Raw genomic sequence first — 27,265 nt, 5'->3', positions numbered from 1 at the left:
CAGCAGCATCAGTCAGTCGCTGCTATCTCTTCCCTCCTCCCTTTATCGCGTTGTCCGCTTGCTGAGCGCACTTCTGCCCCCATCGTTTGCCGCTGGGTGTACACGCCGCCCCCCTCCCCCTCTTCCTGCGAGTCTCCGGTTGTCAAAGCGCCGGCTTGAACTTAATTCCTTTCTTCGCTCCTCCTCCAATGCAACCCCTGTGCGGTGCCAATCGGAGAGCCATATCGGTGGAGGCGGATTTGCCTCAATCTATCGAAAAGGTGAAACAGCTTATTTGCTGCGCTCAAATTTCGCATTAGGAAGTAACGTAATCGTCGGTAATTTTTTTTTCTAGCTACCAACGCCGGTTTATTCACCCGGCCACTGGTATCTCTAAACCCCAGAGCTTCAAAAAGAGTGACTGCGCCAGCATCGACTTCCGGATTGATACCATTACATTCGAGCATAATATTGTCAGTTGTTTCACTGGAGTTACCGTGAACAGCACATGCGTCATCTTCATTGTTCAATCTCTTTTTCTAGCTGGGTGTTCTAAGGCACCCTGATCTAGCTTCAAAAAGTAGGGCACTGCCTCCTAAGTTATCAAAGAAAGCTTCTTTCCTGATCTGCCTTTTCCACTTTCGGTATAATTCCACACTCTGTTTCGTTTCCATCGAATTTATCCGATTCTTACCTTCTGTGGTTTTCACCGGTTTCTTAACGCACTATATTTCTTCGTCCCTGTGACCAGCAAACTTACTGGTTAGTTTCCTAGTTCTTTTGCCCCATTGTGAGTTAACGCGTTTTAGGTACAGGTATTAAAATACGTTAGCTGCCCATCTGTTACTGTCCAATTTCCTCAGGCGTTCCTCATATAATATTTTACTCTGAGCATCCCATACTTCGTAAGATGCCCAGCCTATATCTCCCTATACCGACTCATTTGTGGTTTTGTGGTGGGCAGCTACTGGTAATCGTCCGATGGCTCTCTGATTTATTTCTAATGTCGAATGTACCTCTGATTTTAGGCACAAAACCGCATTTCCGAAAGTAAGCCCGGGCACCAAAATTTCCTTTCCAAGTACCCCTCAAAACCTTGTACCTGTTGTATCCCCACTATACCCTATGCTTCATTCTCCCGGAATTCCTTAGCCCTTTGGCCTTAAGTAATTGCTCATGCTTTCCATTGTATGCCAATCCTTCGTTTACTCATACACTAAGATTTTTATATTATGCTACTCTAGGTATTTCATGGCCTTGTATTTTAGGACCCTGATCAGTTGAGCCGTTGAAAATCATCAGATCCGACCTCACTGCGCTAAAACTGAAGCCTAGAGCGTCCCCTTCGTCTCCGAAATACTAAATTAGAGTTTGCAATTCCTCTTGACTTTCAACTAGCAGCACAATATCATCTGCATACATCAAACCGGTGAGGCGCTGCTCTACTGCCTTTCCACCTAATCTATATGTCAGGTTACAACCTAAGTTATTTCGTTGTATATTCCGTTCCAAGTTTATCATATAAAGCATGAACAGCAGCGGCCATAGAGGACAACCTTGTCTTATTCCTCTGCATACGTTGACAGCTTCCGTATTTCTTATCCCTTCCCATGTAATTTCTACTTTGTTATCCCGGTATATTTCTAATAGAAACTCTGTTATCTCATAACCAATACCTTCTTCTTTTAATATGTCCTACAGGAGTTCCCTGTTTACGTTGTAGTACGCCCCATCTATGTCCAGCAAGGCCAAATAAAAAGGTCTATTTTCCACTCTAGATATTTTGATGTGTTGGGCAAGCACAAACAGGCTATAATCCAAGCCCGTACCATTTCTAAAGCCGTTCTGAAGTTCTCCGAGATCTTGCTACTTTCTACCCATGCTTGCAGCTTTATATCACCGCCTACATGGCCAACTTACTGATTGGTTTCCGATTGAGAAAGGAGTGAGCCATGGCTGCATGCTGTCGCCCGCCTATTTAACCTACTTAACCTATATGCTGAGTGCATCATGAGGTAGGCCGGTCTGGACGAGTCTTCAGCTGTTTTGAAGATTGCTGGGAAACGTATCAACACCCTTAGATATGCGGAAGATACCACTTTAATGGTAGAAGGTGAAGTGGAACTCAAGAGACTTCTGATGCGCGTACAAGAAGAGAGTGAGAAGTTCGGGCTTAAACTGAACATTAAGAAGACAAAGATCATGGCATCTTGCCCCCTCAGGTCCTGGAGCATCAAGGGACAAGAAGTGGAAGTTGTGAGAGATTTTTTCTTCTTGGACTCCATGATAACCCTGGAAGGAGACTGCAGCCATGAAATTAGGAGACGCCTACTTCTGGGAAAGAGAGCCATGGCTAGCCTTGAGCGCCTAGTAAAGAGCAGAGACATTAGTCTGCCAACCAAGATCCGTATAACTCGTGCTGTGGTCTTTCCAGTTGTGATGTATGGATGCGAGAGTTGGACTGTGAAGAAGGCTGACCACTGAAGAATTGACGCGTTTGAATTGTGGTGCTGGCGAAGACTCTTGAGAGTTCCTTGGACTGCCAGAAGATCAAATCAGTCGATATTGTCGACCATAAACCCTGACTGCTCATTGGAGGGTCAAATTCTAAAGTTAAAGCTCAGCTACTTAGGTCATCTGATGAGAAGAGAGGAGTCGCCGGAGGAAGATTTGATGTTGGGAAAGGTTGAGGGTTACCGGAGAAGGGGTAGGCAGCGAACGCGATGGTTAGATGGCATCCTGGAGCCGCTGCAGATGAAGTTATGTGATGTTAGGAAGATAGTGAGAGACCGGAAAGCGTGTCGTGATATGGTCCATAGGGTCACGAAGAGTCGGACACGACTGAACGACTGAACTGAACTGTACATGGCCAATCTGTACATAACAGATGTTAGGGTAATCGATCTGTAGGATTTTATGTGCATCCTTTCTCCTTTCTCTTTATAAATCAAATTCATTTTACTCTCCCGCCAGCTGCCCGGAATTTGCTTATTTGTTATGACTGTTTCCAAAGCTTTTAACAACGTTTTCTTACTTCTTGGACCAAGTTCAGTAATCAGCTCGATCGGAATTTCATCTTTTCCTATAGATGTTGTTCTAGGAATATTTTTTCTGCCTTTTTCCAGTTTAGATTTGGTCAGTTCTAAGCTGCTTTATATTCTGCTATCTTGTGTTGCTTTCTGATTTGCAGAGAGTGCCCTTACATTGCTCTTAAATGACTCGGCTATAACTGATGTATTATAGTTCACTGCTTTGTCTCCCTTTAAACTATTTCCCTCGTTATCTTGAATTCCTTTCTTGCTTTCTTTGATTCCTTTTACCTAGAAAAGCTTTACTTTCTTTTTACTGACCACGACAGCGCCACCCCATCTTCGTAACGTAGCTGGAGTGAAGGCGGTCTATGCCAGTCGAGTCTCACAATCAAAGGAAGCTTCTGTGCTAAGCTGGGCGTGATAAAGGACAAACGAGGCAAGGACCTCACTGCAGCCTCAGAGATAAAGAAGAGGTGGCAGGAATACACAGAAGAACTGTACAAGAAGGACCCGGATGTGCAAACCCAACATAGGACGGTTGTGATTACTGATCTCGAGCCGGGCATCCTGAAGAGTGAAGTTGAATGGGCCTCAGCCAGCCTTGCTAAGAACAAAGCTAGCGGAATTGATGGTATTCCAGCTGAGTTGCTTCAAAACCTGAACCACGACGCTGTTAACACACTGCATACATTATGTCAAAAGATTTGGACAACCCTGCAGTGGCCACAGGATTGGAGGAGGTCAGTTTACATCCCCATTCCAAAGAAAGGCAGTGCCAAAGATTGTTCCAACTACCGCACGATCGCGCTTATTTCGCATGCTAGCAAGGTGATGTTAAAAATCCTGCAAGGTAGGCTGCAGCAGTATGTGGATCGGGAGCTTCCGGACGTGCAAGCTGGGTTTCGCAAGGACAGAGGAACTAGAGACCAAATTGCCAACCTTCGCTGGATCATGGAAAAAGCAAGAGAGTTCCAGAAACCCATTTACTTCTGCTTTATTGATTATGCGAAAGCGTTTGACTGCGTAGATCACAGCAGATTGTGGCAAGCTCTCCAAGAGATGGGAGTTCCAATTCACCTCATCTGTCTCCTCAGGAACCTTTATGAAGGGCAAGAGGCCACAGTCAGAACTGGGCATGGTCTTACTGATTGGTTTCCGATTGAGAAAGGGGTGAGGCAAGGCTGCATACTGTCGCCCTGCCTATTTAACCTATATGCAGAGTGCATCATGAGGAAGGCCGGTCTGGACGAGTCTTCAGCTGGAGTGAAGATTGCTGGAAAACGTATCAACAACCTTAGATATGCGGATGATACCACTTTAATGGCAGAAAGTGAAGTGGAACTCAAGAGACTTCTGATGCGCGTACAAGAAGAGAGTGAGAAGTTTGGGCTTAAACTGAACATTAAAAAGACGAAGATCATGGCGCTTTGCCCTATCAAGTCCTGGAGCATCAATGGACAAGAAGTGGAAGCTGTGACAGATTTTCTGTTCTTGGGCGCCAAGATTACCTCGGAAGGAGACTGCAGCCATGAAATTAGGAGACGCCTGCTTCTGGGAAAGAGAGCAATGGTTAGCCTTGACCGCCTAGTAAAGAGCAGAGACATTAGTCTACCAACCAAGATCCGTATAACCCGTGCTATGGTCTTTCCAGTTGTGATGTATGGATGCGAGAGTTGGACTGTGAAAAAGGCTGACCGCCGAAGAATTGACGCGTTTGAATTGTGGTGCTGGCGAAGACTCTTAAGAGTGCCTTGGACTGCCAGAAGATCAAATCAGTCGATATTGTCGACCATAAACCCTGACTGCTCATTGGAGGGTCAAATTCTAAAGTTAAAGCTCAGCTACTTTGGTCATCTGATGAGAAGAGAGGAGTCGCTGGAGAAAGATTTGATGTTGGGAAAGGTTGAGGGTTGCCGGAGAAGGGGTAGGCAGCGAACGCGATGGTTAGATGGCATTCTCGAGGCATTGCAGATGAAGCTATGTGATGTTAAGAAGATAGTGAGAGACCGGAAAGCGTGGCGTGACATGGTCCATAGGGTCACGAAGAGTCGGACACGACTGAACGCCTGAACTGAACTGAACTGATGTTTATCTAACCACAAAATATGTCTTACCTGTCACCTATTCAAAGACAACGAGTAGTGTTGAATCCGCCTAGCTGGCGATGGATCAAATGTACTCATAAATGAGAATGAGTGGTTGCAACAAACTTAAGATTTCATGCAGATAACCAAACAAATCGACCGCTTAGAAAACATGTAAGACTGGCCTGCAAAGATTATCAGTTGCGAGCACAGGCTTGCATTTTGGTGTTGAGCGCTCCAATGCGAATAATATGATACATCTTAGTGGAGCGCTCCGGAATTTTCTAGCACCTGAGTTGTTTAACTCTCACTGATATCCCTAAGCACACGGCCGCCTGGATCAATGAGCGGATTCCGCGGCAGGTAATTTCGTCGCCCGGAAATTCAGCAGTCGAGAGGCGTAACTCCTCTGCACCGCTGCAAGCCGCGGAAACAGGTTAACAATACCTCAAGAAATAAACCTTCTTGATATTGTGGGCTACCGTTGAAAAAAAAAAAAAACGTCCTTATTATAGGCCGCAGCTGGAACCCTCCGCGCGATTTTCAAAAGCATCCGTTATTGATGTCGATTATTGGTATGTACAGGTGAACGAGGTAAACTTCGTGCAACGCGCTAACCATATTAAGTACGCATTAAGGTTTCATCGAACAGTAAGAATAGCTATAAATGATTTATTAATGTTTGTTCTCCAGCTGCATTGTTACTAAAAAGAAAAAAATAGAACTCTATTCCATAAACTGACTGCAATAAAATTACCCTGAAATCAGGCTATGTTAAAAATGCAACTGCGTAAAAGACGTGATTGCACTGATTAGGGGAGTTTTTGTTTTTTTTTTTCAAATTCAGAATCCTCATTCAGGTTCCTCAGAATTTCTTGATTCTATTGACTTTCTTAGTATGCAGTCAAGAATCGCAAAATCTGGGGGCCAGACGCGCGACACGTCAGACACAGCACTGTCTGAATATAGGATATTATTCGGAAGCTATCACTATATATGCCCCATCCTCGCTGAAAAACAAAAACTTTGCAGATAGGTGAACCCATTTCTGTCAGAACGTGTTCACTTCTCGTCTATTCTCTGATGATGAGAAACGTAATAATTGTGCTATTTCACCGAGATCACATTAACTTGGGGGCCGAAACATTCGCACTGAGCTTCAAAAATTCGTGGCTCCCAATTATATTTCTGGTGATTTGACCATTGTGATTGGCGACAGCGAGGGAAATTTAAAATAAAGCGGAACGTAAGAACAATATCGGCAGCAAATTCCTATCGTATGGCAGCATTCTTTGTATGTTTGCGATCGTCATTAACGCTTTTACAAAAAGCCGCTTCTGGAAACCATAAGCCACCACAATATAGCACGAATTAATAAACATTGCTTTTTGCAAGAGCAGTCTTCGGTTGGAGCTTCATGCTTTTAGGAAGAACTTTGAAAACGTCATCAGCATCATTCGCACCCACACACAAGCCACTCAATCTCACGAAAGATATAAAATTAGGTGGGGCTTAGCTTTAGTTAAGCCCAGTAGTTGCGAAAGCAATAATTGCATGGCTACGCTATAGTTCAGCTCGTAGTGTAGCCAATTGTGGTGTACTATGTTGATCACACGATTACCAAAGGGCACACAGTGGAGTTTAGTGTTGTTTAGGTTTACTGTTTATACCTATGAAGACACTTCGTTGATCACTGAAGTAGTGAGACTGTCTCCACACGAGTAATCACATAGCCATCTGTAGTGGAATGTCTATACATTACCAAGTCCGAACTGTTTCCCTATTGAGTCGTTGTCTTCGGTTGCAAATCCCTCATCTGCAAGAAATAATTTGGTTAGACGGTTCGGATGAATGCAGGGTCTCTTCTAAGGTCTTTGTTGTAATCTCCAGTACATATGGCCAATTGCTTGTCTGTTCGGTTGGGCATTCCTCTTGCGAGGACGTCAAGAGCTGCTTCAACTCTTGCTTGGGGAGAAATATACAGTCCCATTACAATCACAATTCTGAGCCAGAAAGCTTCACACATATTGCTTCCCTCTGTTCAGTTGGCACAGGTGGTGTTACCACGGTTGCATTATGAGGCTGCGTTAAAGCTCTGTATTAACGGTGCATCACTTTGGGAAACGCCCGTTTCAGTGAACACCAGAACATGACATGGGCAGACATTAGTAAAGTATCCCTCGCTATGTCTTGTAGATGGGCAGTGAGTGACCTAAAATTCAAAGTCAGCACCACAATCTCACTGCAATCCAGAAGCTCTTTAGAATTGTTATACGCGGCGTCTATTGTGTGCCTTTCCAAACGTTCAAACTCTGAGCGTAGCGACTTGTCTAGGTTTGGTCCTCTGGGTAGAAACTTGTGCCATCCTTCCTTGTATTTTAGGTATAGTCCATCCAGTCTTGTCACTCCGCTCATTGCCACGTAGACCGGTTCCTGCTGGTGGTTTCCATCATACTCTTAGTAAACAGTATCAAAGGTACCCGCTTGGGATTAATGGATGGTTATAGCGCTCGCCGGTACCAATGGAATTTGAGAGCGCTTAATTGACATGTGCTTGAGAAGTTTGCATTTCAGCTGAAATTGCATGGCAACGAGATCGATCGTTATCCAAGTAACATGATGGGGTTTGTCCACCCGTGTTGCAAGTTTAGCATGGCTAAGAGACCAACACCAGATTGACAGTTAAGCCACACTCTAAAATGCTCGCCTTGGACACTGTATTCAACATTTTGTAGTATTCTGACCATTCCATTGACGAGTCAATCTGTAAAGTCAAGGTTTCCTATCAGCATGCATGGCTTATAAAAGCAAAATGCAACTAAAGTAGCTAGATTGCCACTCTCAAGCCTACTGTAATTAGAGTGTCCAGTGCCAAGAGCCTTTGATCCTCTGACCTGTGGCCAAAAACGTCTGTTGCCAGATGAACCACTTTGTTACGACTATGTTCTGCGACTTGTTCATTGTAGTCGTGGACGTCCTCATTACTATAGTACAGACGAACTGCGTCGTTGCATTTTGCGCTTGCCTGTTCTTGAGGGACGAAGCGTGTTCGAGCAGTTGAATTTCAAAGTCATTGAACACTTCACAGTCACCAATCTTGGCCAAGAGTGTTGAAAACACGGCGTCGCTCTGGCGCACAGCTTGGGCTAACGGAAAGTACTGAAGATTATGCCAGGCCAAATCTGCGGTGTTGTAAACGGCTTCGGCAGACTTTGATCTCATGTAGACATCAGAGGCTTTGACCGGTGGCAACTGCCCTATGTCTTCACACAAGAACACGTCGAATCCCCCAAATGGTTCACGCCTTCGCAGTTCTGAACTGCCGATGAGATTATTCGTGAATCGTCTATGAAATTCGCGAGTAGTCGAGTCAAATTCACTAACTCTTCTCGCATACCCTGAATGTCGTTGCTCTTCACAGTCTCCCGTTGACACAGTGAAACCAGCCTTCACAAGTGAAGCTTCGCGTCCCTTTTTCAAACGTACAGCCCGTTCTTGCGACTTCTCTTCTGCGCGCCATTTCCTCCGTGTCTCGTTATATTTTACTTGTCGAGCAGCACGACCAACACGCTCATTTTGAAGCCGTTCTTGCCATTATTCTTCTGTTTCCTGAACTCGTCGTTGCCGCCTTGTTGCATTCCAACGTTCCCGACTGCTGCGTGAACACGTCGAGAAAGAGCCTTCACTGTTCAAAGCGTACATTACAGTGTAGTGTTCCTGTTCTTCTCTCAACTAATAGAGAAGAGGTGGAAGCAGCGCCTTCACTCTTTTTGGAATAACAGCGCGAAGGACGAGGACGAAGATAGAAGGACACAAACACAGCGCTGACTGACAACTGATTTAATTCCAGAAGTTAGCAAGCATATATACATGCCTTGATGCGCGACAGAAAAACTTCACTCGTTAGAAGCGCGGCTTCAGCTGGAGCGCCGTGCCTACCGACCGCCGCCACCACCCGACGACTCGACTTGGTAACCCATCTCTCGCAGCTGGTATGACATCACAGCCATCACATGCCTACCGACAATGGTTACGCTAAGGGCTGAAAATGGGAGTTGTATTGCTTTCGCAATATAATGCTGCATCTCGAGATTTTTCCCCTTTCTTTCGATGTATGGGACAGAACATTTTCAGGTGGTACTGCTGTTGTCTTCCTTGCAATAGTACAATAGTTGACTGCATTGAAAACCTTCACGCATTCTAACACCCTATTCCTACCGATATAAAGAGGATATCCTGAATTTGCAACCTATCGAGCAGAGGAATAAAATTGATGTCAAGAAAGAAGTAGCTATACTTCTTCATACAACTAGTTATTTGTTTGTTCGCTCGACTTCTCGATTCCTTATTTCGTTTAGTTGCTTGAGTTGTTACTAGGCATGACTAACTCGCCCGCCGGGTGATGTATATATTTACGACTGATAATTGTAACTGAACAATATTTCAGGCTTTTTTACTCATTCCTGCTTTTATACAGTTAAAATAAAAAAAGATAAAACATAACTTTTATATTAAAATTCAATACTTCCGCATTACCTTGAATTGTGCGAATACAAAACTTAAATCGATAATAAAATTGTGCGTGCGTTGAATAAGCTAGTTAGTAATTAGTAGCAGTTGTTGATCTCATAAACAGCAAGCCGCCATCTACCATGCGTACTGAACATTTTGTAAAATAAAAACAACATAAAACATATTCTTTTGACTGAAATACAACAGTTCTTCATGACATGAAATTTTCCGCATATAAAATTTAAATCAATACTAAAATTTGTGCGTGTGTTGAGCAAGCTAGTTAGCAATTAGTAGCAGTGATTGCTCTCATCAACATCAGACGGCTATATACCACGCACCCCGAAAATTTTGCGAAGAAGCAATAGATTGGTATTTATACGGGGGAGTGGATCAGAAAGGACGAGTTTTCAGTTCCCCAGAATTAACCACTGTAAGAGTACGTTCGGTCTGAGGTCGGTGTTCTGTTCGAACGTGTAACTAGCGCGTCAATCTCTTGCGTCTTCTTCTTTGTTTGCCGCCATCTTAGTACATGCGCCTTTTCCACATACGCTTCTCGTCTTTGTCACCGTCGACAGTCACGGAGCGTTGGTGTGACACTACAATTATCCCCGGGAGAAAAAAAAAAGGCATCCTGCCGACTCATGGTATGGACACAACAGGTGGGTCGTAACAGGGCTTGAGGCGGTCAACGTGCACTGTTTCACGCCCGCGGCGACGATTATCCGGTGTCGGTGCAAGTGGTTCTATAACGTAGTTCACCGGAGAGGTCCGGCAAATAACCCGATATGGGCCATGATATTTGGAAGCAAGATTGGTAGAGAGGCCGGAGGGGGTGGCAGCAACCCAAAGCCACACGAGGGAGTCTGTGCTGTATGAAGGAGCTGGACAAGACGGTGCGCGAAGGAACTGCTGGCGACCTTGGTTCTGGGTTGTAAATGATCGGGCCAACTGGCGACATTCTTCTGCATATGCTGCCGCTAGAGAGGTGGTGATCGAATCGGAGGTGTCAGGGCGATAGGGGTGTCCATAGTTGAGGTGGGTTCACGGCCGTATAGAAGGAAAAAGGGGGAGTAGCCGGTCGTGCTTTGTATAAGAGTATTATAAGCGTACGTGACGGAAGGGAGAATCCTGTCCCAGTTTGAGTGGTCGGACGCAATATACATGGCCAGCATGTCACTCAAGGTGCGGTTAAAACGTTCCGTCATGCCATTTGTCTGCGGATGGTATCCCGAGGTAGAGCGGTGGACAATGCAGCACTGCTGAAGAAGGGCTTCAACGGTCTCGGAAAGAAAAACACGGCCACGGTCACTGAGCAATTCATTACGTTCACCCCTCCTCTTCTTCTACACTCAAGTACATCTTCTCATCTCCCTCTTCTTCAGCAAGGGGGCAAATTGCGCCACATTTCTGGATTTAAGGTGGTCAACAGCCACAATGATCCAACGGTTACCAGCTGGAGTGACTGGTAAAGATCAATACCCACACGGTCGAATGGCCGGCTGGGGCCGGGCTAGGGCTGCATCGGAACGGTGGAGTGGTGTGGAGGGTTTTTGCGGTGTTGGCATTCCTGGCATGCGCGGACGTAATGACGCACGAAGCGGTACATACCCTCCCGGTAATAGCGGAGGCGAAGACAAGTGTAGTTTTCAACACTCCGGCGTGGGCACACTGAGGATCGGCGTGAAAAGCGGCGCATATTTCCGAACGAAGGTGCCGAGGAATGACAAGGAGCCACTTGCATCCGTCGGAAAGATAATTTCGGCGGTAAAGCATGCCGTCGCGGATGGCAAAATGACGAGCTTGGCGGCGAAGCGTTCGAGAAGCTCGGCGCAGAGAAGGTGTCGATAGAAGCGCGAGAAGAGAAGCGATCCAAGGGTCTTGCGTTTGTTCATTGGGAATGTCGGCAATTTCTAGTGAAGATGAGTCACCTATTGTGATAGCTGTCGAGTCAGAGCCTCATTGAAGAGGTGACCTAGACAGGGCGTCGGCATCAAAATGCTTACGGCCAGACCGGTAGGTGACCGGTCGTACTCTTGTAAACGGAGGAGCCAACGAGTACGACGACCGGATGGGTCTTGAAGGATGGACAACCAGCAAAGTACGTGATCGTCAGTAACAACAGAAAAGGCACGACTGTAGAGATATGGGCGGAACTTTCTAATAGCCCAAACGATGGCCAAGCACTCCTTTTCGGTTACAGAATATTCTTTCGCCCTTTGTTAAGGTTCGGCTGGCATAAGCAACAACGTACTCTGGGTAGCCGAGCTTTCGTTGTGCAAGGACAGCGCGGTGACCTACACCGCTGGAATTAGTGTGAACTTCGGTAGGCGCCACAAGGTCAAAATAGCGGAGAATCGGAGGGGACACTAGAAGGCGCCGAAGCATCGAAAAGGCCTAATCACAGTCGGACATCTAAGACAAAAGAATGGCGTCACTGGCAAGGAGCTCAGTCAGGGGCGAGATGATCGAAGCGAAATTGCGGACGAAGCGACGAAAATACGAGCGCAGCCCGATAAAACTACGCAGCTCTTTTAGGGAAGTTGGGCGTGGAAACTCAGTTACTGCACAGGGTTTTGTTGGAACTGGGCGAACACCGTTTTTCGAAACAAGGTGTCCCTTTATAAGAAGCTGGTGAGCCCCGAAGCAGCACTTTATCAAAGTTAGTTGCAAGCCGACATCAGTCAAACATTTTAACACACGCTCGAGACGGTCCAAACGTGACGCAAAATCTTTTTGTTACCTGGACGATGTTGTCGTGTTTTCAAGACAGTCATGCGACATGAGTCTGCACAGAATTGTGTCCATCATGCGCTTGAAGGTGGCCGGCGCGTTGCACAATCCAAACGGCACGACGTTAAAATCATAGAGACTGTCAGGTGTCACAAAAGCGGTTTTTGGACGATTGTCAGCTGCCATGGGTACCTGCCAGTAGCCCGAGCGGATATCCAGAGGTGAAAAGAATTCGGCACCTTGAAGGCAATCGAGAGCGTCATCAATACGTGGAAGGGGGTACACGTCTTTTCGCGTTATCTTGTTCAATCGCTTGTAATCAACGAAGAACCGGATAGACCCATACTTTTTCCCCGCGAGACCAACTGCAGAAGGCCAAAGGCTGTTTTGAAGGCTGGATGATGCCACGCTGAAGCATGTCATTAACGTGCTCGGTGATAACTTCACGTTCTGCAGCCGATACGCGATAAGGGCGCTGGCGTACCGAAGCATGCGTAACGGTGTCGATGCAGTGAGTGACAACGGATGTACGCCCCAAAGGTTGCTGAGGAAAGTCGAATGCGGAACAGAAGCGCTGAAGTAAGCTGACGAGCTGGTCGTGTTGATCTGCTGAAAGGCTGACAAGAAAAAGCTGCAGTGTAGTTGTCGTTGTGTACAGAAGCAGGCAAGTCAATAATATCGAGCTGAAGTGGGGCTGGGTCTTCTGAGACGGGATATGTCATAGCGTCATCAAGGGCTCGACATGACCAAGACGCTCTCCACGAAGAAGCGTTGACGGTCAAGGCAACGGGTTAGAGACATGCATGGCGCTGTAGCCACCACAGAAGGTCAGAAGGGCGAAAGGCAGGACTAAGCAATGGCGACGATTAACGGCATGAGTCGGAGGGAAAAGAACAGTCTAATCGGAAAAGCAGGCGCAGGAAACGGCACGATGACGGTGGAGCAGGCGGGGATGTCAGTATCATCGACCACGGTTATCTTATCGACGTGGAGTGGTGTGTCGGACGAGGCGGCAGGTGAAATAGGAGACAATTCGATGCTGGCTCGGGCACAATCAATAATCGCATGATGTCTGGTGAGAAAGTCGCAACCCAGAATCAGTTCGCAAGAGCAGTGGGACAGCACAAGAAATTCGGCGACGTACAAAACATCCTGAATAACAATTCGAGCTGTGCACGTCGCAAGAGGTTGAATGTGATGCGAGCTGGCAGTTCGGAGAAAACATTTCGAAACAGGCGTCGTAACTTTACGATGTTGGCGGCAAAGGTTGGCACTTATACCAGACACAGCGGCGCCAGTGTCCACAAGCGCGAGAACTGCGATGCCATCAACAAACACTTCGATAACGTTGGCTGGGGAAGACAGAGGACTTGCACAAGTAGAAGAAAACGCAGTTCTTGCCTCCAGAACTACGGCTCTTAGTTTTTCTCCGGGCCAGCAGGAGAGCGGCGGGGCAGCGGCGAGAGGGATCGACGGCGGGGAGACTGCGATCGACGAGAGGAGTGGGAGGAGCGGTCAGGATAAAATGAGTCCGTAGAGGTGCCAGCAGCGACAAGGGGAGGGGAAGGTTCAAAGTTTGAACTGTAGTTGGAACTGTACAGGTGGGGGCCATTATGGTACGACTGTGCGCGCTGGCGACAAAGCCGGGCGACGTGGCTAGGAACGCCACATAAATAACAGATTGGGCGGTTGTCGGAGGTCCGCCATGGATTGTTGACCAGACTTCGAGGAGGCAGATAAGAGTGGGGCGGAGGTGGTGGTGATGGTAACGGCGCAGCATACGCGACAGGGCACGGGGGTGGTCAGGCGGTGAAAGCGGCGCACGTTAGCGGGGATGTCACAGGCGTAAGTTGAGAGCTTGGAGGTGAAACTTCTGCAACTTGCTCTTGGATGGTGCATCGAAGTGCAGGATCTAGCGACGGGTGGTTGCAGTAGAAGCAGGGAGGAGCGACAGTTGGCGAGCCACTTCCTCCCGTATAAAAGTCTTAATCTCGGGAAGGAGGGAAGGCGGTTCAGATGCGAGACCATATGCTGTCGGAGGCGGGAATAACCAATCGTTCGTGGCAGAACGTCGAGTAGAAGCTCGTTGTCTCCTGAGGACGTCGTATCTTTGATAAAGCTGAACCACTTCGATGACGGTTTGCTGGTTTCTGACCGTCAACATATGCAACGCATCGTCGGAGATTCCCTTTACGATTTTGGTGATTTTTTAAGCTTCGGAGATAGGATTAACACGTTTACAAAGATCCACAACGTCCTCTATGTAGCTGGTAAATTTTCGTCTGGAAGCTGAGCGCGGGCTTCGAGGCGTTGTTCGGCGCGGGGTTTGCGCATGGCGGGGCACCCGAACACCTCGGAAGAGCTCGTTTTAAAGACCGACCAGGTGGGCAGGTCGAGTTCATGGTTGCGAAACCATAAATTGGCCACATTTGTCAGGTAGAAGAGGACGTTAGCTAACTTGGTGGTATCGTTCCACTTGCCTTATGCGCTTACGCGTTTATATGAGGATAGCTAATCATCCACATCCCGGTAATCTGCGCCACTAAAGAAGCTGGGATCACGTTGGTGAAGCCCACCAGAGCACAGGATGGTAGGCGGAGCCGTGGGAGCAGTCGAGCATGGTGTAGCTGTGTGGCTTGTTGCCTCAGGCATAGCGGATGGCGGAGCGAGTGTACGACTGCGAAGCTCGAGCGGGCCAGCAGGGAACGAAGAGCAGCCTCCACCAAAAATAAGAGTACATTCGGTCTGAGGTCGGTGTTCTGGTCGAACGTTTAACTAGCGCGTTACTCTCTTGCGTCTTCTTCTTTGTCTTCCGTCTTCGTAGCACGCGCCATTTCGACATACGCTTGTCGTCTTTGTCACCGTCGACTGTCACCGAGCGTTGGTGTGACAGTACACCATGATAAAGGTGTTACAGTCGTAAACACTAGTATAGCTTGAATAAAAATTAAACATGATCAATATTTTGGATCAACGCACTTGCGCAACAACAGGTATTGTTGGTAAATAATAGGTGAACAATACGGAGAGCGCCAAAATATTAAACTGTTCTTTAGGGCAGGAAACGAGAACAGTAATTCATAATTTTTCGATTTATAAAAGGAACATAGTATTTTAAATATTTTTGAAAAAAAAAATCAAATGTACTCACGGTGCTCTCTCTTGAGGGCAGTTTTATACAGCCCCTCCTTTTCCTCGATCTCGTAAACAGCGTGAGGAACAACATCACCCAGCAGCCGTCCCGATATTGGAATCGGCTCAATTCTCTGCTGAGGACTGATCAACCCTTGCTGGAAACCACGGAATAGGTACTACTTATTATGCAGTAAATAAGCAGTGGGGCTATTCTGAATTCTCTTCCTCTTCATACGTTGCTAGGGTTATACAGGCAAACAAACTGTGATGGGCCGACCTATAGAGACTGTTGAGAGTTGCTCTGATCGCTCTTAATGCTGTGGCGTCTATATCTAGTACTGCTACTATGTTCTGACATGTTTTATATATTGTGTATCTTGTGAGGATTTATGTAAAGTGTACAATTGTAAAATTATTTTACATTGTTTGGGAGATGATTCCATATCTTATTACGCAGTGCCCGAGTTAAATTATTTATTTCAGTTATAACACTCATGGAGCACTATAATTAATGCAGTCATTCAAAAGCTACCATATAAAAACTTCAGTACTGAAGTCTAACCGAACGAAGACAATAACAAGGTTTGATGGAGATGCAATTTATAAGACTTCTGCAAATCTGCGAAAACAGCTTTGCGCCTCCATTAGCGAAGTCAGAAAGCGAGGATGTGTCGCTTTCTGAATAGCGTTTTCAGAATTTTGGTTTTCAAGTGCAGCTCTCAGAAAGGCACGAATAATACGGGCACACCTAACCAAAGCGGGGCTTACGAAAGCAGTCACGGTATTCTATTTGAACTGGAGCGCATGCCCACTTACCATATACACGAAGCTTTCATTTCTTGTCAGGGCAATTGAAGCTAGCTTATCTTCGTCTTCGTACAGGTCTTTGTTGATATCTTCTCCGTTGAACTGTAAGACCACCGGAATATTTCACCTGCGCTTTTGTTACAGCAAAGTATTTCAGAGTGCTGAAACAAACTAATTCAGCATTCTTTAAATATACGATAGATGTTACCGACGGGTTGACAGTGACTGCATTGAGGAAATACATTATAAAACTGCCATACGCACGCAATTAAACTTGATCAGGAAGTCCTAACAAGAACAAGGATACTTACAAGTTCTTGGTTATGGGATTAGGTTTTCGAGCGTACCCGTGAAGATATCTTTTCATCGGATATTTAGGGAAATCCCACAAGGTGGAGATGATTTGTAATAAGAGAGTAATCACTCACTGACTCCACCCATGCGCAGCCATACGGCTACAAAGGAAAACTGAACAGCTTTCTCAGAATCCTCGCCGTTAAATAAAAATTGTTCCTGAGCAGTGGACCGAGTCCTGGACCACCGCCTTTTTCTGGGCATTGGCTCTATCAAGTGAGCTAACCAGACCAGTCAGGAGAACAGATTGGAGGGCGAAAGCCAATTGATCATTGAATCGAAAAGGGAGTGGTTGTTTGGCCAGATATATAGGGAAATCCGGCAAGGTGGAGTAAAATTGTAATACGAGAGTAATCACTCACTGACAGCAATTTTAGGTTTGCTTTGTAGCTGCATGGCTGCGCTTGCGTGGATGTCAATGAGTAATTACTACCTTATTATAGTTAAAGATAGCGTAAATCTGAAGAAGAAAAACAGAAACATGGACGCTAGATGTTGTTCAATTCATGTTTTATCACACGCAGTTTTCATTTACGTACACGAAAGGACGATGCACAACAAAAAAAAGCCCACAATAAATAATTTAACTCACATTAAAAATATTTCCTTTAAATCTTCGTTGCTCGAAACTGCATACTCTGGAAAGCATTCTGTAAACGTAGCGAGCTCAGCACAGCCTCTTACCACCCACTCAGACGCACGATGCATTCACGTGTATATGGGCGGGGCAGACGGCTGAAGGAGAAAGCAGGATGGACCAGAGAAGACTTTAGGAACAAGTGCTCGCGTTTTGCTGTCGCTGACTGCGATGGTCACTAATGTCAGAGTACACAATGTCAGCCTCTAAAAAGTATTATTAATGTTTGAAATGAACAGAAATAGGCTGTGGTAGAGGGTCCTATTCTGGTCCTTTAATTTGTGTACCTCGTTCTTTTGGCATTAATGGTTACGGTTGGATTCTGTATGCTGAGAAACTAATTCATAATTCCTGCACCAATCGCAATGATCACACCTTATTCTATTTTAGTTTGGTGTAGTTGAAATGAAATGGGGCATAGTGAAGTTTAATAACCATGGTTACCGAGGTAAGCGATTCACAGATGTCTTCGCTCAGCACACATAATCGTCGTTCTCTCCGTTCTCTCTCTCCACTCGCGAACGCTATTACGCCTGTTTATCACGAGAAATCAAGTAGGAGGGGATTGCATGGATGTATCGCCTCACGTATCTTTATATGCCCTAATCTATCCGGCTGCTTTTGATAACAGAAACCAGTCGCACTTGATCAAATGTCTAAATTTCAACACCCATCATTCAGTGTTGGGTGACAGGAACACGGATTCCCGTGGTTGCAAACTCGTAGATGTTATTGACAGTTTGGACCTTTTTGTTGCCAATGACGGAGGTCCCATTTTCTACCGGTCTCTTGCCTCAGCGACAGCTATAAACCTGACTGAATTCTCCTGATGTTCGCGTGAAGTTGTCAATAGCCCCTGACCGCATGGGAAGTAATCATTACCAGAGTTTTGTGTTTGGTGGCGACTTTCGTAGGGGCTGTCATAAAACCAGACATATTGTCAAATGGGACAACTTGAGATGATGATGATAAACTCTTTATTTACTCCCAAAGAAGGGGAACCAGCCGAAATACTGGTTGCGCTGCTTAGAGGAGGTCAGCAGGGATCCCCTGGGACTCTGCGGCCTCCAATGCGCGCAAAATGAGCTGGCGCTGTTGGGCGAGCTCGGTGGTACGCAGGAGGGACTCCCACGCATCCATTGTAGCTGTATTGTCTGCGTTGTGTCGTATACATGTCCACATCATGTGAATGAATGTGGCCAGTTGTGAGCAGTGTTTGCAGCTAGGTGCAATAAGATTTGGGAAAATTTTGCTATATAGCCATGGGTTGGGAAAGGTTCCTGTTTGTATTTTGCGCCAATGGACGGCCTCGCGCCGGGATAGTTCCCGGTGTGCAGGGGGGTATAGACACCGTTCCAGCCGATAATGCTGGAGGATGTCCAAGTATGTAACAAGGCGTGAATGAGTGCCTTGGGGAGTGTCAGAGGAAGCGGCAGGCTGAGGAGGGTGCTCCGCCCGGTAGCTGAGTTCTCGGGCTAGAGCATGCGTCTGTGCGTTCCCGCTGAGCGCCTCGTGAGCTGGGGTCCATATAAGAAGACGAGGTGTAGACGGTAAGGGGAGAGATCGGAGGATGGTGTGTGCCTGTCGAGATATACGACCTGCATCGAAGTTACGAATTACCTGTTGGGAATCGCTAACGACTACTTTAGTGGAGGGGTCGGTGAGAGCTAACGCGATGCAACCTCTTCTGCGGTGGTAACAGTTGCGGCGTTGAGGACGCTGCAGGCGTTGTGCCAATTTCGGTGCGGTGCCAATGCAACCGCAACCATAGCGGGGCGACGGGGGTGGTGGGAGGCATCTGTGTACGTAACGTCGGGGCGACCGGTAAAACGTTTGTGGAGTTGCCGGGCTCGGTCGGCTCTGCGCTCTGTATGATACTCTGGATGCATACGTTTGGGAAGCGGAGGTATACGAAGACTGAGTCTCTGCTCAGGCGTCTATATGTAGAAGTCGCCCTCAGAGGAGTGATTCCTACCTGGCTCAGTACTGCACGGCCCGCATGTGTCAGCGAGAGGCGCTCATATTTTGAAGTTAGAGTCGCTTCAATCAGCTCGTCGACTGTGTTGGAGATCCCGAGGGTCAACAGTTTGGTGGTGGAAGTCGACATGGGTAGACCCAATGCTGTCTTGTATGCCTTGCGCAGTGATGCATCCAGTCGTTCCCTATCTGTTCGCGTGAGCCGAAGGTAAGGGGCAACATAGGCAATACGCGTACAAACGAAGGCTTGTACGAGGCGCAAAAGGTTGGATTCGCGCATGCCCTTATGCTTGTTGGCGACTCTCTTGAGCAGGCGGCTGATCTGGATTACAGATTGATCTATTCGCTGAAGAGTAGTGGCGTTTCCTTCATTATCTTGTAGATGGAGGCCCAGGATACGGATTCGGTCGGTACGGGGTATGGGAGTGCCCTGTACTTGCAGATTGAAGGATGCCGGAGGCGATCTGGGGCGTCTTCCCTGGGTTGGGACAATGATGTATTCAGACTTGGTGGCCGAGCAGGATAGGCCGACTGTGGCCAGGTAGGTACTAACGCGATCGATGCCTGTCTGCAGAGTCTCCTCGATCTGGCCGTCACTGCCGTGTGTAATCCACAGAGTGAGGTCGTCGGCGTATAGGCTGTGGTGCAAGTGGGGGATATCTGCCAAAAGATTGGGCAGGCCAAGCAGCGCAATATTGAACAGCAGTGGGGAAAGCACTGAGCCTTGGGGTGTACCCCGGCTTCCAGGAGAGATGGTGGAAGGCTCTCCTGAGCCGGTGTCAAGTTGAACTTTGCGGTTCGTGAGACAGTCGCGTATATATGCATACGTTCGTTGTCCCACACCTAGGGTCTGGAGGTTCTGCAGAATAGCTTCATGCCGGACATTCTCAAAGGCCTTCGCGACATCTAGACCAACTATGACTTTGGTGTCCAAAGTGCTATGTGTCAGCACCTGATGCTTGAGCAAGAGCTTGATGTCTGGGGCCGCAAGGTGTGGTCGAAAACCAAACATCGTGTCTGGAAGTAGGTGATGTTCTTCTAGGTAACGAAGAAGACGGGTCTGAATTACATGCTCCAATACTTTTCCCACGCAGGACGTGAGAGAAATGGGGTGGAGATTCGAGAGAGTAGGTGGTTTGCCCGGCTTCGGGATGAGCACGAGGTTGGTGCATTTCCACTCTTGCGGGATGGCTCCCCGCTCCCAGCATTTTTGCAGAAAATCTGTGAGAGCATGAATCGAGGCGTCGTCGAGGTTCCGAAGCATACGGTTAGATATCCGGTCATGGCCTGCAGCTGAGTTTGTCTTGAGACGATTCAGCTCAGCTCGTACCTCCGGTAAAGTGATGGGAGCATCTAAACGGACGTTTTCCTTCCCCTGATAAGGAGGGAAAGATTTCACCGGTCCTGGGCGGATGTAGATGTCTACTAGGTGCCCGGAAATTGGTGGAAGATACGCTGCAGCAGCTGGCGGGCTTGGAACTTGCTCCCTTCAGGGTCGAGGAGGTGACGGAGTAGTTTCCAGGTGCTTCTGGCATTAGGAGCCTTATCCATCTGGTCACATATATTGTGCCAGTTTTGGCGTGTAAGCTCTACGGCATAGTTTTCGATGTTTGTATGGACTCGGGCGAGCCGTCGCCGAAGATTCCGATCCCACTTGAGAGTTTGCATCAGAGCCTCCAGCTTGCGCTTGCGGTCTCACAGTTGGGCATAATATCTGTCGCAGTTTGGTACGGAGTCTTCCACAGCAACTTCAGCAGTGACATCTGCAACTTGTTTGAGGATGTCGGCTGACCAAGCGGCGATGTCTGTGATAGGTCTGGAAGAACCTTGCTCTTTTCGCTTGGCGCGAAAGTAGTCCTAGTTGACCACTTTAGCTGGTCGCGTACATTGTCGAGTAGGCTCCTGAATGACAATCTCCAGAACGTGATGGTCGCTTTCGAATGTTTCCCGACTATTGCACCAGGTAGCTGCAATCCCCGGTCCCGTAAAGGCGAGATCCGGGGTTGTGTCCCGCGAGACGCCCGTTCCTCTCCGAGTGGGTTGGGTGATATCCGTTAAGAGGTCCAGATGGAGTGTGTGCCAATCGTCCCAAAGCAATCGGCCTTTAAGCGTGTCGTATTGGTAACCCCATGCTTGATGCGGAGCGTTGAAATCACCGAGTATAATTAGAGGTTGCCCTCGCGCTAGCTGCTGTACTCGGAGGAAAAGTGGCCCGAAGACGGCCTTGCGTGATCGGGGTGGGCTATAGACGTTGAGCACGAAAAGGCATTGCCTTGTCGCACGAGAAGACCGGGGCAGAATTTCGAGAAGGATATGGTCTGGGAAAGTGGAGTCTAGCTCATGCAAGATAACCGTAAGGTTTCGCCTAACTAGAGTAGCCACCTGGGAGTTTGCTCTTCCAGATGTGTATGTCCGATATCCAGCCAATTTCGCATATTTCCCTGCTTCTTGAAGGGCAAAGATTTCTGGGGGGTCGCTCGCGGTAAGGAACTGCTGAAGGACCGCGCTCTTGCGCGCGAACCCCCTGCAGTTCCATTGCCAGATGGTAGTGTTACCCGAGCGAGCCGCCATGATTAGGTTGGGAGAAGTTCGGAGTGGAGGTGGTTGGGTGATTTGGCGTCTGACCCGGGAGCGGGGTCATGCCTTCATGTTTGCAGAGGGAGTCGATTGCCTTACCAAAAGATTCTAGCTGTAGAGCAAACTGAGAGCTGAGGGTGCGAAAGGAGTTCTCAATATGTTCCTCCAGCGATTGAATACTGCCTTGAAAGAAGACGCCCTGTGCTTCGAGGCGCACTATCTCGAAGCACAGGGCGAAGTCTTTCGTTTGCGTATCGCTTGCGGCAAGAGCCTTACGTTTGTGGGCAGTGCCAGATGGTGCGGGGGAAGTAGAAGGAGGAGCGTCTAAGCGTTTTTCGATAGTTTCTACTCTATGAACCAGTTGTGTTACGACGGCCGTGAGGTGTGTAATGGCTTGTTCGAGTGCGTGAGAAGTGGGAGTCCCTCCTAGCGTACTCACCGCTTGAGGTGGAGCCGGTGGCGGTCTTGGCGGAGCGGGGCCCTGGAGCTGCCCCGGTGGAGCAGGTTGCTGCTGCTGCTGCTGGACGACTGGAGGCGTACCTGGCCGCGTTCTGGACGGCGTTCGAGATGATAGCCTTGAGGCATTTGGCCCGAGGGGTGGGAAGGAGTCTGAGCGGTCCCTGAGACTGCGTTGATTGCTGCCTGAACGTTGGCGGTTCCAGCGGCTGGCGTGTTGTAAAATTACCTGGCGTGAGGAGGCTTGTTCTTGTTGCTTAGCAGCTTCAGCCTGTTTGCGATTTTCCCACTGACGGCGCTTGACGGCGTAGGGAGTGCGAAATATTTCTTTGCATCGGCTGTCACCCATGAGGTGTTCTTTCCCGCAGAGACGGCAGGTCGGCGTACAGCAGTGGTCGCTGGCCGGGTTGGGAAGCCCACAGTCTCGGCATTTGGTAACTGTACTCACGCATACGTCGGATCGGTGGCCGAGCTCTGCGCAGCGGTAGCAAACCTCATATTTCTTTTTGAAGATGGTACAGCAGTGTCTGCTGTTACAAAAATAGATCCATGCAGGGACCTTAGGTTGGGCGAAGGTGATCAGCACGGCAGTACTGTTGCCGAGTCTTCTGATGTTCTCGATAGGAGGGTTTCGGTTTCCCTAGAGTTCTGCTTGAATAGTTGCATGACCGAGACGGAGATCAACCCCTCTGATCACTCCTCTTCCTGAACAGTCGTCTGGTGCACAGTACAGTGATATTCCGTACGATCGTTGGTCGATGACGAGCTCTTTTAGATGTATGAGGCGCTCAGCGCGTTCGATATTTGGTGTGCAGTAGGCAAAAGGGTTTTGTAGGTAGTTGGCTTGTATAAGGTCCTCATGCCAGATGGAATCGCTGTTGAAGTTTGCTGCCGTGCAGACCGCTTCGAGCAGTTGAAATGTAGTTGTCTTAGAGAGTAGTAATCCTCCTCTGGGGCAGACGATGAGCTTGAGCGTGTTGCTAGGCAGGCGGGCTGCTTGGAAGCTACCGAGCGTCTAGCGAGTTGGCGTCCACGTTGGCGAGGCGTAAGCGCGTCTGCTACCTTTTCACAATCGGCCGGAGCATCGGGGATCGTTCGGGACTCTGGTGTTCCATCCTGAGAGCCGGGAACATTGGGTGCGGGTGTCCCCTTCACTGTTCTAGCTTCCCGAAGCTTGTTCACTTTAGTCAGCCATTCACTTGCTGCAAATTCTTCGGCGTTAGTTCTACGCCATCCGCAGTCACCTTCATGGCGGCAGGCGGCGCGTGGGCTGGCTCGGCGCCCGGTGCAGCTGGCGGCGCAGCCGCGGTGAGGGGCGGTAGGCCTAGCAGAGCATACGGCGTGGTCGCGGAACCAATCGACCGTAAATGGTCAAAAATCGTTGTACGTACAATCATTTTGTCAGCAACACCACCAGAAGCACGTTCTAGGCGCTCTCTCAAGTTGTACTTCAAGTACGTACAAAGAAGTACAACTTGAGAGAGCGCCTAGAACGTGCTTCTGGTGGTGTTGCTGACAAAATGATTTCTAGTAGGGCATCAGCAACTACGCCGGTCAAGTTACCTGATCATCTTCCCCCCAGATATAAAACTCAGGAACCTTTGCGCAGCGAGAAGGGCGGAATGACAACTCATGCTTAAGAAGGGCGATAGAAACTTGAAGACGGCCTACAATAGGCTGAATTCTGCCATTTGGCGTCATACGAACAAGCTCTACAGGTCGGAATGGGGCGTCATTCTGTTCTAGTTTTACTGCATTGTGACGAGAATATAGCGAGTCATTATCAGTCTTGCTAGAGAACCTCGCCTTTTGATCCTTTTGAAGCTCTTGCAATGCGGAAGGGGCAAGCGATTGCGTGCTTGGCAGAGGAGTTTGCACATGGGATTGTATCTGCAAATGCTGTAAATTATGTATGTACACCACCTGCTTCTTCTAGGTTTATTATGGCCGTTCACGTTTAGGAAGCTTCAGATTGCGCTCATTCGCCAGCGGCGCCGGTGTGCACCGGGACCCGATGGTACCGCAAACCAAATGCTATTGAACCTGCCCCTGGAACTCAGGAAGGAGCTCCTGTACTTCGTCAATCGTCTTTTGGAGACTGGCGACATTCCAGCGTCACTGAAGGGAGCATATGTAGTTCCAGTGCTGAAGCCTGGCAAAGACATGACGGACCTTGCCTCGTTTAGCCCTGTGTCTCTGACCTCCTGCGTGGCTAAGCTGATGGAGACGCTGCCAAATGAAAGCTTATCGGGGTAGCTTGAAGACGCCATGGCACTGCCAAACATGTATGATAGGATTTCCGCGACGATTAAGTGCCCAAGATAGCGTCTTAGATTTGGTGAGTCACATCGGAGTCCAGAAAGCTTTGTACCTTCCCACGTCTTAATTCTTTTTCTTGACATTGCAAAATCTTATGACAGAGCGCTTCTGCGCTCCAGTTTAAACAGGTTGCAAGGCGAGGGCGTACAGAGCCATATGCTAGGGTTCATTTCCTCGTTTGTCAGTGGTCGTACGGTTCGAGTACGGTTAGGGATCACCATAAGCACGGAAAGGCCTTTATTAAGAGGTTTGCCTCAAGGAAGTGTTCTTTCCCCACGTTCTTTAACGTCGTAATGGCTGACCTTACCGATTCATTGCGGAACAACTGCAGGCGAGTGCGTATGCTGTCGTGAAGCTGGGACTTAGTCGACCCGGCCTTCACTTGGTAGCGTGCAGAGACTCCGGGTTGATGAAGGATTGAATCTTCGAAATTGGTAGAATATATACAAGCAGGTTTAATGGCACTTTGAAAAAACTTATTTACATGAAAAAAGGGTATATCGGCAAAATGGCAAGCGTTAAGAGTTCATAGCGAGAAGCGTCTGGATGAGCCGTTTACCCAGGGCTCAGAGCGTCATTTCGTGCTCTGACACATCCTTAAATCCCCCTATATTCAGCCCCTCTCTGAAGATGCTGAGCAATCAGTTCCAGGGCACACCCTTCAGATATCGGCAACCAATCGAACACACCACTGCACTGATGGTCTGATGCACTGACTGGTCCAGTATTGTTTCGTCGGGCGTAGTCACTTGTCGGGTAGAGCTTGGAAACGGTGAGGAGGTAAATTTCGATTCTTCTGTAAAAATCCGATATGTTGGTTCCGGCCAGTGCATTTCCTTCTCAGAAACCCAAGTGTACGCGCGCGCCACGAATACTGCTCCCAGCATTGTCCCTTTCCAGGAATTGCAACTCTTTCCTGTATTCACGGGAAATCCTCTAGTGGCCGTAATCCTCATGCTCCTTTCTTCTCCTGTACGTCAGCGGACGTGTCACTCCGATCGTCTCCTTTGGACAATAGGCATTCCTCACTTCACAATAACGCCTCTCGACGGGAAGAGTGAACAGTTGAACAAAAGCACTTCCGGCTATTTTTCACAGGTCGACATTTCTTAGTATTTTTCTTGACGTTCCCTTGACAGGGCCAACTTTGCAGTTGCAGGGTCACGACAAAGCAAAGCATGCTCACACAAAAAGTTTCATGTGAAAACGCTCACTTAGAGCCCTTGCACCAACAGCACATATCAATACCATGCCCACAGGCACACAATAGTGCGCGCAAGCGCGGACCATGCACGGTCACAACAGCCTCCTCACCCGCCAGAAAAGTCACGGAGGGCAGCAGTCGTAGCTGCTGCATGAAGAGACGACTTAATGGCCTGCACATGAACGCTTGGAGCTCGCTGTCGCTTGTCGCGTTGTTTTGATTGTCGTAGGCCAAATTGCTTGAGCTGTCTCTGAAACTCAACCACATGTCTAAGCTAGCACTCGGCTCCCGTCTGGAGAGACTAGGTCTAAAGAAAACTGCAATCGTTGTCGGAGAAAAGCCCACACTCAAGACGCTCAGGACCCACGTATGCCTAGAAAACTAAATGTGCTGCTTTACATAGTCACATATATACAAGCGCACGAAAAAAAAAGAACCTGAGTAATTATTTGGATACATGGTGATGAGCACCTCGGACCGCTTAGAAACAGCGGCTAAGCGCGTCCGCATTTCCATTTAACTTCCCCTTTTTGTATCTTATTTAAAAATTGTACTGCTGTAAAATCAAGCTCCACCTCAGAAGGCGACTGTTCTTCGATGTCGCAGTTTGCAGCCAAGCCAGGGAACAATGGTCCGTCTCTACGGTGAATTTGGCCCCTCCAAGATAGCACTGCAATTTTTGAATGGCCCATACAATGCAAGCGCACTCTTTCTCTGACGCGCAATAAGCCCTCTCTGCTCCGTCTTTTTGAGAAGCTCCTGAGCGTTGCTTTCTTCTCCGCTGAGGCAAATCAAGTTGTCACCCATCTTTTTGGGAAGGATTAACGTTAGATTTACCACGACTTCCCTCTGCACATAAAGCTTCATAAGATTGCAATAATAAATGCGCACTTCTTTACGCCTACCGGGGATTTTCACTGCGTAGTTAGTGTTAGAAAGCTTTGCAACGACTTCAGCAGGTCCTTCCCACTGTACTTCGAGCTTAATCTGCCATGAACCTCTAAGCAACATCCCCTGGTCCCCGTTACGAAACGTCCTTTGACGGGCTGACTTATCATAGTACACTTTGGAACAAGCCTGGGCTGACTTCATGCTGGCCTAAACGAGTTCCTGAGTTTTATGTAAGCGATTCAGGAGGTTCAGAATGAATTCTACTACTGTTGGGTCTTCTCCGCACCCTTCCCAAGCTTCACGCACCCTTCGCAAAGGTGAGCGCAGTGACCTTCCGACACCAACTCGGCTGGGCTAAATCCAGTGGATTCGTACGGCACTGACCGCAAAGCGAAAAGTGTAGGCAGGCAGGTATCCCATTCGCGCTTGTTTTCATAGCACAGTCCCCTCAGGACGCGTTTGAGTACAGAATGCCATCTTTCTACGCTGTTGCTCTGCGGATGGTGGATCGAGCTGTGCACTACCTTAATGCCGCATCGCTCGAGAAATGAGGTGGTGAGGACACTTG

The 27,265-nt window shown here is 48.1% G+C and overlaps 1 protein-coding gene across 1 annotated transcript in view; it reads right to left on the bottom strand.

Moving 5' to 3' along the window:
- The window catches only part of LOC146175095 (venom metalloproteinase BumaMPs1-like), a 192,608-nt gene that overhangs the window by 119,350 nt on the left and 45,993 nt on the right, over positions 1-27,265 (bottom strand). Inside the window, exons 3-4 of the mRNA XM_084584531.1 lie at positions 16,292-16,384; positions 15,492-15,630 (exon numbers count right to left, since the gene is read on the bottom strand). Of these exons, the coding sequence (XP_084440657.1) occupies positions 15,492-15,630; positions 16,292-16,384 (232 nt within the window). The remainder of the gene's footprint in view (positions 1-15,491; positions 15,631-16,291; positions 16,385-27,265) is intronic.

This window comes from Amblyomma maculatum, chromosome 11 (genome assembly GCF_055883805.1).
Source record: "Amblyomma maculatum isolate TAMU_Amacu chromosome 11, ASM5588380v1, whole genome shotgun sequence".
Classification (NCBI taxonomy): Eukaryota; Metazoa; Arthropoda; class Arachnida; order Ixodida; family Ixodidae; genus Amblyomma; species Amblyomma maculatum.
The sequence above is the reverse complement of the archived record's forward strand: the minus strand, read 5'-3'. Positions and strand labels throughout refer to the sequence as shown.